At 34.2% G+C, this 15236-nt stretch overlaps 1 protein-coding gene and 1 pseudogene across 1 annotated transcript; one reads left to right on the top strand and one right to left on the bottom strand.

The window, feature by feature from the left end:
• Positions 1 to 252: 252 nt before the first annotated feature.
• LOC113048850 (28S ribosomal protein S7, mitochondrial-like) lies at positions 253 to 5938 on the bottom strand (annotated as a pseudogene).
• Positions 5939 to 6232: 294 nt separating this feature from the next.
• Positions 6233 to 14963, top strand: LOC113054939 (uncharacterized). Its single transcript, XM_026220751.1, has 17 exons — positions 6233 to 6526; positions 6656 to 6994; positions 7086 to 7436; positions 7838 to 7942; positions 8250 to 8345; positions 8605 to 8697; positions 9367 to 9441; positions 9782 to 9892; positions 10551 to 10631; positions 10911 to 10970; positions 11452 to 11556; positions 11796 to 11888; positions 13263 to 13328; positions 13416 to 13511; positions 13776 to 13874; positions 14204 to 14222; positions 14332 to 14963. Exons 1-17 carry the CDS (start codon positions 6475 to 6477, stop codon positions 14384 to 14386), a joined length of 1896 nt encoding a protein of 631 aa, XP_026076536.1. The 5' UTR covers positions 6233 to 6474; the 3' UTR covers positions 14387 to 14963.
• Positions 14964 to 15236: the final 273 nt, after the last annotated feature.

Here is a 15236-nt window from a genome sequence, read left to right as displayed (position 1 = left end):
CATCCAGTTAGTAGAAACATTTTTATAACTAAAGGGCTTGTTTTTTTTTTTTCATAATCACAGTCTATTTAGCCATTGGTCACAGATCTTTAGACACTTAAGTTTGAAATTGAATGGAGTTCAAGTACATCTCCATCTGATCATTGAAGTGTTGCAATAGCAGCATTACAATCATAATTCATTTGATTTAGGTCTTATATTTGTGTATGATTAGCTGCTTTTAATATCAATATATTCAATAAACTTTTAGTGGTTTGATTTTCTTAAATTGACCAACAAATGATATTTGCCTCAGTAGGAAGAACAGCTATTTCTATTGTATAGAAAGGATTACTTTATATATTTGTTCTATAATATGTCCTATACCATTTATACCTGTGACAAAATCAATGTTTTTAATGAACCAAAAATAGTTTATAAGAATCATATTTATACTTTGAAAAGTAGACTGGATGTATATCCAACAAAACTTCTACAGGTGCTGGATGGAGACAAAGCGTCACACATGTGTATACGTTTGCACAGTTATGACAATGTTTTTCTAATTTCGTATCATTTCAATCTGATGAAGATCCACTGGACTGAAATGTCAACATAAAGTCAGGTGATATGCCAAAATGTTGTATTTGAAAGTATAAAAAGTAAGCTCCTGTGCAGCTGCTTTTGGCCTCACTGATTCCTCAGGCTCTTGCAGATTAGACAATGACTTGTATAGCCACAAGTTTCAAATAAAGAACAAACTGTATTTCTGACTCAAGATAACAGACATTCTCATGTCCTTTTTGTGATGCCCATGATCCATCCCAAACTCCTGATGCCTTCAGTCCAAAACAAATCATGTCTGTGGGTGAACTAGGAGTCCAGATGTCTTCTCTACCACCAGCAGTAGTGTGCATGTGCCCTGTTGGCTTCGGCCATCTTGTGAAGGTCTTGTTTGCATTTCACTACGTTTCCCTCGTTAGCGAATGTGGCCAGCAGCTCCTGCGAGAGTTTCTCGTACATGTGTGTGCAGCGGCACTTGTTGTCTCTGCATTCTGTGATCATCCACTTCATGACCAGAAAACACTGCCGTTTATCTGTGAGAGAGACGGGCACCTACAGGAGCAATGATTCAGAGTAAGATTCAATATAGTGATAGAGCTTTGATGTTGTTACTAAAGCTTTACCGTAACGTTTTTTTTTTATGAAAAAGGTCTGCTTTTGAAAACTGCAATTGTGTTTCACAGAAGAAAGCAAGTCATGCAGGGTTGGAACCACATGAAGGTGAGTAAATGATTATAATTTTTCACTTTTTGGATGAATTATCCCTGTGAACATAAGTAAACTTAATTCACCACAACTTTGTGCATCTTAGTTGCTGTCATTAAATTGTATTTTCATATATAAATAAAATATTATTATATTATCTATCAATCACATTTCTCTCAAGTTTATAAACCCATTAGTTGAACACTGATTCTGAGTTGCATATCCACACTCATCTGACTAGATTATCTCAGAGTGGTGAAATTAATATTAAAGGTTGTGTCCTGACCTGATAAGATTTCCCTCCTTTCTGAACACTGGTCGGGCTGATGATGGGTTTGCAGTTCTCCAGGGCCTGCTGGAAGACGCTGTGTGGATTGCACTCATCTCTTCTCTCTTGGCTGCAGGAGATTTGTGGTATTTCTCCACATGTTTTCTCTTTATAGTCTCCAGAGTCTAAACAGATGAAGTGTTAGCTAGCATACATTTGGATGAACATATTCTGTAAACTACTCTTATGCTCAATGTTGCATTTTAATATTAAAAAATAATAAACAAGAATATTGTGAAATATTATTACAATTTAATTTTTTTTATTACATTGTAAAATGTAATTTATTTCTATTCCAAAGCTGTATTTTCAGCATCTTTACTGAAATTATTCTAATATGCTGATTAGCTCAATTATCAATTCTATCAGTTCTTTTATGAATAGAAAGCATTTTTTTTAACTGATATCTTTTGTAGCATTATAAATGCTATTTCTGATCAATTTAAGACATCCTTGCTGAAAGTCTTTATTTTCTAGTCTTACCCTGAACTCTTGAATAGTAATGGATCATCATTTCTGCAATAATGAAGCAGCAAAACCATTTTCATCATTGATGAGAAATGTTTCTTGAGCAGGATATCATATCAGAATGATTTCTGAAGGGTCACGTGACACTGAAGACTCGAGTAATGATGCTGAAAATTCAACTTTACTGTCAAAGGAATAGATTTTTATCTTTAAATGCATTTAAATAGAAAAGTTATATTACATTTTCATAATATTTCACAATACTAAATTTTTTACTGCATTTTTATTTTTTGCCAAATAAAAGCAGCCTTGTTGATCAGGAGACAGAAAAAAAAAAAAAAACCATTACAAAATTATTCCGAACTTTTGACCACCAGTGTGTATATAATGGGATTCAAACCTGTGTCATGATTCCTCTAGCAAGGATTTTGTTGCCATCTGGCATCATCATGTTGATGAACTTCAGAAGATCAGTGCAATGACGGATTCATATATATACTGTGTATTCATATATAAGAGAGCAGCCCGAAAAATGGAGCGCAGCTGGAGGAAAACAAAACTAGAGGTATTTCGTATTGCTTGGCGGGAAAGTAACATATCCTACAGAAAAGCATTAAAAACTGCTAGATCCGATTACTATTCTTCTTTTAGAAGAAAACAAACATAACCCCAGGTATTTATTCAATACAGTGGCTAAATTAATGAAAAATAAAGCCTCAACAAGTGTTGACATTTCCCAACACCACAGCAGTAATGACTTTATGAACTACTTTACTTCTAAAATCGATACTATTAGAGATAAAATTGCAACCATTCAGCTGTCAGCTACAGTATCACATCCGACAGTGCACTATAGACCCCCTGAGGAACAGTTCCACTCATTCTCTACCATAGGAGAGGAAGAATTGTATAAACTTGTTAAATCATCTAAACCAACATGTATGTTAGACCCTATACCATCTAAGTTCCTCAAAGAGGTGCTTCCAGAAGTCATAGATCCTCTTCTGACTATCATTAATTCCTCATTATCATTAGGATATGTCCCCAAAGCCTTCAAACTGGCTGTTATTAAGCCTCTCATCAAAAAACCACAACTTGACCCCAAAGAACTAGTTAATTATAGACCAATCTCGAATCTCCCTTTTCTATCCAAGATACTAGAAAAGGTGGTATCCTCACAATTATATTCCTTCTTAGAGAAAAATGGTATATGTGAGGATTTCCAGTCAGGATTTAGACCGTATCATAGTACTGAGACTGCTCTCCTTAGAGTTACAAATGATCTGCTCTTATCATCTGATCGTGGGTGTATCTCGCTATTAGTTTTATTGGATCTTAGTGCTGCGTTTGAAACAGTTGACCACAACATTCTTTTGCATAGACTTGAACACTTTGTTGGCATCAGTGGAAGTGCATTAATTTAGCATGGTTTAAATCATACTTATATGACCGCCATCAGTTCGTAGCAGTGAATGAAGATGTATCCTATCGATCACAAGTGCAGTATGGAGTACCTCAAGGCTCAGTACTAGGGCCGCTATTCTTCACGCTTTATATGTTACCCTTGGGAGATATCATCAGGAAATGTGGTGTTAGCTTTCACTGTTATGCTGATGATACTCAGCTCTATATTTCTACGCGGCCCGGTGAAACACACCAATTTGAAAAACGAATGGATTGCATAGTCGATATAAAAAACTGGATGACGAGTAATTTCTTACTGCTAAATTCTGAAAAACAGAGGTGTTAATTATAGGACCTAAAAACTCTGCTTGTAATAACCTAGAACACTGTCTAAGACTTGATGGTTGCTTTGTCAATTCTTCGTCATCAGTTAGGAACCTAGGTGTGCTATTTGATCGCAATCTTTCCTTAGAAAGCCACGTTTCTAGCATTTGTAAAACTGCATTTTTCCATCTCAAAAATATATCCAAATTACGGCCTATGCTCTCAATGTCAAATGCAGAAATGTTAATCCATGCATTTATGACCTCAAGGTTAGATTATTGTAATGCTTTATTGGGTGGATGTTCTGCACGCTTAGTAAACAAACTACAGCTAGTCCAAAATGCAGCAGCAAGAGTTCTTACTAGAACCAGGAAGTATGACCATATTAGCCCGGTCCTGTCAACACTGCACTGGGTCCCTATCAAACATCGTATAGATTTTAAAATATTGCTTATTACTTATAAAGCCCTGAATGGTTTAGCACCTCAGTATTTGAATGAGCTCCTTTTACATTATAATCCTCTACGTCCGCTACATTCTCAAAACTCAGGCAATTTGATAATACCTAGAATATCAAAATCAACTGCGGACGGCAGATCCTTTTCCTATTTGGCGCCTAAACTCTGGAATAACCTACCTAACATTGTTCGGGAGGCAGACACACTCTTGCAGTTTAAATCTAGATTAAAGACCCATCTCTTTAACCTGGCATACACATTACATACTAATATGCTTTTAATATCCAAATCCGTTAAAGGATTTGAGGCTGCATTAATTAGGTAAACCGGAACCGGAAACACTTCCCTATGTACTTGCTACATCATTAGAAGAATGGCATCTACGCTAATATTTGTCTGTTTCTCTCTTGTTCCGAGGTCACTGTGGCCACCAGATCCAGCCTGTATCCAGATCAGAGGGTCACTGCAGTCACCCGGATCCAGTACGTATCCAGACCAGATGGTGGATCAGCACCTAGAAAGGACCTCTACATCCCTGAAAGACAGCGGGGACCAGGACAACTACAGCCCCAGATACAGATCCCCTGTAAAGACCTTGTCTCAGAGGAGCACCAGGACAAGACCACAGGAAACAGATGATTCTTCTGCACAATCTGACTTTGCTGCAGCCTGGAATTGAACTACTGGTTTCGTCTGGTCAGAGGAGAACTGGCCCCCCAACTGAGCCTGGTTTCTCCCAAGGTTTTTTTCTCCATTCTGTCACCGATGGAGTTTCGATTCCTTGCCGCTGTCGCCTCTGGCTTGCTTAGTTGGGGTCACTTCATCTACAGCGATATCATTGACTTGATTGCAAATAAATGCACAGACACTATTTAACTGAACAGAGATGACATCACTGAATTCAATGATGAACTGCCTTTATCATTTTGCATTATTGACACACTGTTTTCCTAATGAATGTTGTTCAGTTGCTTTGACGCAATGTATTTTGTTTAAGGCGCTATATAAATAAAGGTGACTCGACTTTGACTTTGTGGGATCCAAAAGAAGTGGGACTACAAGTGAAAATATGTATATTTTTTTATTACAGCAAAATTCAAACAATGTTATAACAAAAGTTTAATCTGAGTGAATAATCTACATGAGTTTCTTTAGTAAAATTATTTTGAATTCTAGGTTTTCACTGTGGCTTTTGGACCCCACTGTGTTTATAGCTTTGGCTTTATTAACGTCTATTACAGTTGGTTGAGCTCTTTTTTTTTTTTTTTTTTTTTTTACCTCATCAGAGGGTCATTGAAAGGAGAGTTGGTGTCACTGGACAGTGGAGCTTTTACCGGACTGACTGTTTTCAGTTCTTGCAGCTCTTTTTGTTCAGGACTGACCTCTAAAACTGAAACACCGGGATCAGGATCCAGATAATATGGATTATACCGACCGGGGGGGTAAGCACGTTTCAGTTTGCGATAAGCAGCATGAAATCAGCGATAAATAACACAAATTAAGTTGGAACGTTACACAGCAAACCAATGTGACTAATACCTCATGTCGGGTATTCTAGACAAAATCAAGTAGTCGAATGTACCTCGGTGTCCAAGGTTTCAGTAAATGTCTGACGGAGGCTGCCATCTTTAGACCGGTGTAACAGGTTTGTCTGGGATCAGCTTGGGTGACCAAACTCTTATATTCACTATTAGAGGAGAAACACAGAAGCAGATCTCAAATCAGCGGTTAAACCATAGACAGTAAGGTTAAACTCTGACGCAAACGTCAATGGACCTGCGCTGAAGAACGCGTCCTAAAATATTGCCTGAATAAAATAATTGCACTGAATATTAGTTTTAACATTTGTTTCTAGCATCATTACATTAATTCTAACTATAAACCGTTATTGCTCAGTGTCTGAATATTTATTTACACTAAAAAGAATGACTAGGCAGTCGGTGAATTTGCTGTAGGCTAAACGTCTTTACACGTATGTTTGTACTGCGTCCTAAATGTATTAATCTTTTATTTTAACAAACAATTTACACAAACTTCAAATACGCCAAATATTCGTAATGCTGTGTATTATTCAATCTATAATTTTAAAAACGCTATTAATATTAACGAAGAGGTTGAATAGCTCGTAAAAAAAAGCGAAAGTGAAAGTTTCTTTAGGCGTGTCCTCCCGTCACCCTCGTCGAAAAAGGCTCTCGTTTTCATGATCATTTATGATATAATGACAGTTTTGTCTAATTTTAATACATGATGGACATAACCTGTATTTTTATGTCAGTACTTATGATTGTCGCTGATGGTAAGTATTTTCACTTTGCATTAAGTCGCGAAAAAAAGCCTTCGAGATTTCCTTTTTAAACGCTTATTATTTAATCATTTATTTTAACGCATTAATCAATTTGTCTGTTTTTATTTTTTATTTTTATAGGCTTCATTGTGCATGGTCCCTCTGGTCCTCTGGTTGCTCCTCTGGGATCTTCAGTGGTTTTGCCCTGTTATGTTGATGAACTCCCAGTAATGGAGGATCTGGAGGTGCAATGGAGAAGAACAGACTCAGATGCACAGGTTCATCTGTTTCTGGATGGTGAGAGTCGACCAGAGTCTCAGGAGCAGGATTATCATGATAGAGCTCATTTTTTTACAGATCAGATTCAACGGGGAAACTTCTCTCTCCGTCTGGACAATCTGACAGCTGAAGATGAAGGAGAATATATATGTAAAGTTCACAGTCAGGATTCTGGTGAAACTGTGGTTCTGTTAAAACATGGTGAGTGAAAGCCATCTGAATTCTGCTGAAAATATAAATGACATTGGATGCATTTTATATAATGAAATTTAAACTATTTTTATTCTTTCAGAGCGTTTGTTAGTATCAGGATCAGATCGGTCTGTATCTGCAGATGATGGTGAGGATGTCACTCTGAACTGCTCTGTAGACTCTCACATTAAACCTGAACACATTGAAGAGGTTTTGTGGAGGAGAACAGATGGAGATATTCTGGTTCTGCTCTTCCAAAACAATGAGACTTTATCAGATTCATCAGATGAGCAATACAGAGACAGAGTTGAGTTCTTCACTGCTGAAATCCCCAAAGGAAACTTCTCTCTCAGACTGAAGAGTGTCACAACTGAGGATAAAGGAGTTTACATGTGTCAAGTGTTTGCTGGAGGACTTTCAGCCAATGCAACTGTAGAACTGGACCAACTGGGTGAGTCAACAAACAAACAAACAAACAAAATATATAAAACAATGTCTATTTGTGCTGAATCTAAATAGACAAGCTCGTTGGCAGTGGCATTTTTCATTAACTCTACCCACAAATCATTATAATATACTGTACTTCTGTGGACACTGTATGAACAGTATCATTATTTATTTGCACTTTGTGTAAATGAGGTGCTATTTTTTGCTATTTATAATATCTTAAAAAGTTTCTATTTAAAAAGAACAAATAACTTTTAACATTTAAGTAGCTGCTGCTAATAGTTATAGAAATGCATTTAAATAATGAATTGTCTTAATTGCAAACCTACTGATTATTTCTCTATAAGAAACAATGACTAAATACACTGAGTTGATTCAGTTATTCCTGATGTTTGTGTTTCACAGGTTTCTCTTCTTGGCACATAGCTGTGTTATTTTTCTGTTTTGCTGCTGGATCTGGAGCTGTGCTTCTGCTCTGCTCTCTGATCTACTACAGATATAAAAACACTGGTAGGACTGTGCTCGGATGGGAATTGTTCTTATTTTGTGATTTAACTCAGTGTATTTCACTGTAATTGAACCGCCCATTCTTTATATCATCATGCCAAACGAAGAATTAGAATCATTGTAATGTAACGATTAAATATAGGTGTGGTGGGCAGATAATTTATTTGAAGTACTGGAATCCGGTGAAGTTTGAGCTCATATGTTACACTAACCTGAGTCACCAATAGCAAACAATGGAGCGTGCTCAGCTGAACAAAGTTATTACACCATTTGATAATTTAACTGTGATTTATTCTGCATCTTCTCTCAGTCACCAGCAGCATAATCTGGACTCTTCAGGTTTCTCTGGTCTTTTGTCCAAACATCTGTCTGTTCTTTGCCTTCATGCTTTGGGGCTTTACTGAAGGTGAGTGCAGTAGTTTAGTGTCCTTAGTTATGTTTGTAAATTTGTAAAATAATATTAATATAATCTTAATAATGTTGCAGATTTTGTTAGTCTTCTGTTCATAATAATGTACAGGTTTGTCTCATCCCTGACTCACATGTTGGTGTGTTGTGTTTGTGTGTGTTATGAAATGGTGGGACACTTCATCACTTTCTCATCTTTTGTCATACGTTTGTTATCATTTATCATCTAAAGTCCATAATTAAATATTCTGTTCCAGGATCTCTGCATGAGACGGTCACCTGCTGTGCTCTTTGTATTCTGAGGCCTGTTATGTTGATTTGGACTTTGCGCTATTTGAAGTGTCTTCAAGGTATATTTGGATTTAAAGTTTATAATTTTTTTAAAGAGATCTGTAAATGCATATTGATGGCAACATATTAAGGCTTAGCATCAGTTAAATACAATAAAGGGTCAAATACTGAAGCACAATGATTTATTATTGTTTTTATTATTATTTTTATCAAACCACAAACTCAAGTTTATTTTCTGAATATGTTCTTGGCAACAATATTGTATGTGTCAAGAAAGGTGTAGTTTCTGAAAAAAAAACAAAAAAACTTTGTCCTACCCACAACCTAGCCCAAATGTAGATTACAAGCAGTGGAACAGATTTGTAATACATTCATTAAAGCCATGAGTCTTGTTTGGAAAAAAATAAGGTAATAAAAATATGCTTTTGTAAACTGTAAATTGTGAGTATGTTGATAAGTATTTGAAATTAACATGGTTTTATTTTATTTTATTTTTGAATGCATGTCTAAAAAATCTAGTAATAAAGTACCTTTGGGATTCATTTGTCATCTGCACAAACATGCTTCAGTATTTCATCTTGGGTATAAGAATATGTGATATATCTGTCAACAGACAACAGCATAATTTAGTCAATCAGGACAGAACTAACATAATATAATGAAATAGCAGTGCATTAGTGATTTAAAAAATATAGATTTTATGTATATATAACTCTTTCTTTCCACAGACAATCATAAATCATGGATCAGGTTTTTCAGAATAACACATGAATTTACTGTTCTTACAGTCATTGTTTATTCAGGTGCGTAAATCCACATTTCACACAATAGAAACCGTATTAATTATTCTGACACACAAAACGCTTTATGAAATATTACCTGTGTTGCTAACTTCAGTAGATTTTCAGTAGATTTTACTCAAACTGACTGAAAGACAGACAGTGCTCACAAGTGTCTAATACATTCTTCATTTCAAAATCATCAGATTACATCCTTTTATAATTTATACTTTCCTTAAATATCATAAAGATTAAGTTTGTATGGCCTATTCACTATTCAGTTCACCATGTTTACATATGTTCTGTTCTTGCTCAGGACATGTATCTTGTGTGATATATTTAATTTTGATATCTGTTTCTATAGTTCTTTTTGCATATGGCTGGAGAATCAGTGCACATGATACAGACAATATAAGCCGTATATTCTCAGGAATATTCTTTGGAGGTGTTGTGCTGTTCTGTCTCCTGAGTGCAGGTAAGGGTTTCTGTATGATTTGAGTAGCAGGCTAAAAAAGCACAAATTTATTACATTGATAAATGTAAATTAACAAAACTGTTGATTTTTGTTTTATTCTACAATTACCAAAAATGATAATCATATACATACAGAAGAGCCAGACACTTTTGCATTTAGGTCTAAATGTGTGTTAATATTTGATAGTATGATTAGCTTTAGATAAATGTAACATAACGTAAAATTTATCATTTTCTTCACTGTTACCACCCTCTTCTACTTAAACCAATAAAAGGAACAAGCACATTTACAAACACATTATATTGTAAATTATGCTGTATATGTGGGAGAGCATTGCTAATGTTATCATTTGTGTGACCTAAATGTGGTGCTCCACACTCTGTTATAAAAGCATTCAAAGCTGCTGCAGGTTAAGATTTGATGCATGAACCTTAGCACTGACTGAACATGTCCACAATGATGAGACTTTCCAGTGTCATGAGAAGAGAACTGGTGGATAACATCATGTGATCAAGTCAAAAGAGACTGGAGACTTTAAAGTTGACCAATCAGCAGACCACAGTTATCCCACATCATGATGGTCTCTATCTGATTCCTGTATTTATTTCAAAATATTCCATTCATACATGCTTTCGTTCTTTTTTTTAATTGTTTTTAGGTTTGAATGATGCACTTTGTATCTTTCTGTCTTTTTTCCAATTGTTCCAGTTGATCTCCTCATTTGGACTTCCCTCTCCAGGTAACACCTGAATACTGATCTCTACATAATTTATTAAACTGAACTGTAGTTCAGGAAATTTCATCTTGATGTAGAAGTACTGTACTTGTAGACTGATGTTGATATAAATGTGCAGACTAAATTAAGAAAGGTGCTCCAAAAGAAAACCTACTTTGAGACTCTTATTTCAGTGATTTTAACATTTAAACATTCAGAGCAATAATATGATGTGTTTTAATGAAATATTATTGACTGTTTTGTTTGAATGGAGAAACTAATGGACTGTTATTTTCTTGTTAGGGTTTCTTTTTGTGCCTTTTGTTCTACCACTTTTAACTCGTCTGCAAGCAAGATTTGAATGTAAGTACATTCTGAAGTACATTCTGATCGTTATAGTATTTGTTTAGGTTTGGAAAGAGCAAATCCTATATTTATCATGTATGTATAAATTGTGGTGATTTTGAATATTACTGTATATAAATAGAAATACATCCTGCTTAATGTATGGTTTATTTAAAGGTGATTTAAAGTCAGCATGAAACTGAAGCTCCTGCTGTTCACTTAACTACCATATGTGACATTTGTCTGAGTGAAACTACTATCAAACCAAAAATAATAATGCTAATAATAATATTGGACATGACTTGATTTTATCCAGTGGTTGTTGATTGTTTTGTGAAAAGTGATAACAAGTGAAACCAATAACATGCATTAAGAACATTATAAAGGTTACATTTTGATTTCATGCTAACTTTTCTAAACTGATCCGTGTCAGATCTGAGTTCAGTTCTTTTATGTGATTTGTGAAAGCTAAAGCAGAAGGTCATCTTTTCATTCACAGGTCTTCACCACAGATGGATGACAATATTGTGTATATTAATAATAACACTCCTGGATATCATCCTAGTGATTTATGCTCATCTAACCATATTAGAAAGGGAAAAAGGTATGCTGTCTTGATGATTTTTTTTAAGTAGATTTATTGTGAGAAAGCTTAAATTTGTCAGGACAGATATTTCTTGTAAGGTTTAGTTTGGGGATCTTGGCCTGGGACTGAGATTAATGTATTTTACATTTCCTAGATCCAATAGGATCATATTTAACTTTGTGATAAGTGATAGCCATATAATATTTAAACTGTTTATAAGACACGTTGTGCTGATCAAAAGTGTGTTTTATTTACAGAGTACTTGGAATGGACCTGTGTCATTTTATTTATTGAAGTTCTGAAGATAGCCGTGATCGTTGAACACCGTGTGCTGAAACGCATGTTGAAAGGTATTATCCATCACTGACTTACAATGCTTGTGACTTGCATTGTCTTTTATTACTCCCTATTATAATTATAAAAGAGCATGACAATATGATGTAGAAATTAGATAACTGTGATATGTGTAAAATATGCAAATTAAAAACAAATAAAACAATGCTGTTTGTAAGTAAAATGTATAACTCATTAGTTATATTGTTAGTTAAAACAGTTAATATTCAGGAAAATTAATTTATATAGAGCAGATATAATCATTATACTTTGTGCTTCCTGAACTGCACATTTATTTTCTTTTCTTTTTTTCTTAATTGTCACTTCATTGGTCTTGAGGGTGACGGTGAATTTAGCAATAAACATGAGACTGAACTGTGATGTCTGAAAGTATTCAGACCCCTTAATTCTTACTACATGTTATGTTGCAGGCTTATACTACAATACTTACGTTTTTCCCCATCAATCTACCCTTTATGCATCATAATGACAAAGCAAAAAAGATATCTGTGATTAATTTAGGAAATGTATTAACACAATTTTTTTATTTTACATTGAAATAAGTATTCAGATGCTTTGCTGTGGTACTAGAAATTTACATCATGTGCATGTTGAGAAAACAAGCTTACCTCATTGTTTTTTTTTTTGTTTTTTTAAAGATTTTAAATTAGATGTGTAGTCCTTTACAATCATTAGGAAATGTAGAGTTTATACTGAGTTTGTAGCGCACAGTAATGTTTTTTTCCATATATCACCTTAAAAGTGCAGTGATCTCTGTAAATCCAGTGATCCAGTGCTGTGTGGCCTCAACATGTTCGGTGTAATTATAATCACATGACTAGTGAATAGTTTGTGCAGTTCCATGAAACTGGAAGACTCTTTAAATATACATAAAAGCAATAGACTGTTTTAGAAAAAGACGATTTAAGAGAGATAAAAAGAAGAATGAATAAGAAAGAATAAATAATAGAGAATCTGTTGCCATTGTGTGCATATGCAATCATAAAATCATTAAAAAGTTACTGTAGTCTGATTATGAGTATTTATATTTTATATCTGATCTAGATTTTTAGGCTCTACTGTTAGTGTTATCTGTATGCACCGGTGTCTGAGAGTAACGGTAATTTCGATTCTCTGTATGTACTGTACATGTGGAAGAATTGAGAAAGCAGACTTGACTTGATTTGACTTACTTTACTAGGCCTTCTTAAGTTATACAGTTTTTTTTTTTTTTTTTTTTATATATAAAGGTTGGTATGTTCAAATTTAGCCATTTTCAGTAATTTATTCAATAATTAAACTTCTTGTCACTGTATTTTTTTAATTACTAAATCCATATTCTCTGCTCATCCATTTGACTTTCAAATCAGATTTGTGTTTTGTTTTATCAGAGGATGAACGTTCAAGAGTTCAGAGACGACGAGAGACTGAGACGAGTCAACAAGGATCAAATACATGTAATTATTGACTGCTAAATTCTGTTAATTATTGTCTGCTAAATAAAACACACTTTTTGATGTTTGTTTTATGTATCTATGTTATAGTGTCTCTCTGTAATGAAATCATGTTCATGTTTGGAGCAGTTGGTCTTGTTTTGTTGAACTCTGTTACACTGACAGCAGAACTGATCCTGAAAGCACGTAAGTCAATATCTATCATTTCTGCAAACAGTTATGTTTGTATTTGCATATTTGTATATATGCTTTTGTGTATGTGTGTATAGCTGTTTATAGATATTATAGTTTATAATATTATAATTATAATCAGCACACCATTTATATAATACAGAAAATGAACAGAGCACAGCAGGATAACATTTTACAAATATTAATTATTGCTGTACCATTTTGCTGTCAAATGTCTTGTTTCTTTCTCTTCTCTTCTGTTATTCTTTTAATTCTTAGGGAATGGTGAGCGTGTCATGAAGGATATGAGAGTCATTGTCTTCCCTTCTGAAAGTGTTTTTGTCTTGTGTTGGCTGATTTTACAAATGCATGCTTACTGTAAGTGTATTTATATATATATATTTATTTTTGTTTTCTTTTTCACTGTGATAATAAAAGCAAAAGTGTCAGTATAGCGACACAGAGTAAGATTAAAATCTATCAAATTTCCCAGCAGTGAGCTTTACAAATAGTGATTCAAGCTCAGGAACGTTAGTATGATTTTTATGCTTGAGTTTTTTAGGAACTTTTGGTAAAAAATTGGTCAGAAGCCATTGAATCAAAATACTTGATCGGATTTATTTGCTGTGATTATGACTTCAATAATTTGATTCAATCAATTATTAAAATTTTAAACCACTTTCTTTCTAATGTCTCCTGTCACATAGGGAGGATTGTTATAGCAGGGTAAGTTCAGTATTTTATTCAACACAGTGTGTGCTGTATGTGTATATATGCAGTTCATTCAGCTGTGTATGTATCCATGTTTAATCTGTAATTCTGTTTTAAAATACAGATCTACACAGAATCAAAGGAACTTACATCAAAGAGTTCAGCTCATGGAAATGTAATAATTATATATAATGTATCGGCTGATCTGCAATATAATCCTTGACATCTTAGCGTGAAGTACTGATTTGTACCAAACAACGTCTTGTTTTAAACAGAATACACCAGAGACTCATGAAATTAAGAATCTGTATGCAGCTGATCCTGCCAAATCTTTTCAAAAGTAAAACATGCTGTATTTTTGTAACAGTACTAGGCTTCATATAAGTTTATTTTAATAGTTATTATGAAAAAGATCTAATTTGTATTTTTTCATAAACAGATTGAGGTACAGCTTTTATGTAAATGTGGTGTGTTATTAAAAAAGTGTTTATTCATTTTTGTATATTTAGTAAAATATGAAAGAGCTGAACTTCTGTATATGTATATTCTGTATATGTTTATGAGGCCATTTCATGAGTGGTCTGACGCTCATATATTTTCAGCTAATATTGCTGAAGTTAATCAGATCTGTGCCAAATTCTATGCAAAAATATTTATGCAACATTTAAAATGAACAAGCAGTTTGTAAAGTGTCTTAATTGCTATAGTTTAGTGTGCGTGTGTGTGTAAATGATAAAATTAATGAGACCACAAATAGCAATGTCTCTTATTTGTCTTTAGTTCCATCACATTGATTTGTTGTCATCACAGTTTTATATATGATGCATGACATTGTGAGCGTGGTGCAAAAACACTCCTGAGTCCTCTGACCCAAACCTTTGTGGTGGAACTGTGGTTTAAATAAAATAGTTGGTAGGTCTGGAGTCAGTCCAGAACAATTGTAAAACATTTCAGAAGAAAACTGACTTAAATTGCAATTTTTCACAATGTCATTTGACTGCTTGTTTATTGAGAGCATTTGCTTTGATC

The sequence above is a fragment of the Carassius auratus genome, chromosome 3, assembly GCF_003368295.1.
Source record: "Carassius auratus strain Wakin chromosome 3, ASM336829v1, whole genome shotgun sequence".
NCBI classification, from domain to species: Eukaryota; Metazoa; Chordata; class Actinopteri; order Cypriniformes; family Cyprinidae; genus Carassius; species Carassius auratus.
Note: the sequence above shows the minus strand (reverse complement) of the source record. Positions and strands in the feature narration are given on the sequence as shown.

Coding starts and splice junctions, on each gene's coding strand:
- LOC113054939 (XM_026220751.1), top strand. CDS start 6,475: ATGATGGACATAACCTGTATTTTTATGTCAGTACTTATGATTGTCGCT. Junction 10,632..10,910: donor ATTTGGACTTCCCTCTCCAG/GTAACACCTGAA, acceptor TTTTCTTGTTAG/GGTTTCTTTTTGTGCCTTTT. Junction 10,971..11,451: donor TCTGCAAGCAAGATTTGAAT/GTAAGTACATTC, acceptor TTTCATTCACAG/GTCTTCACCACAGATGGATG.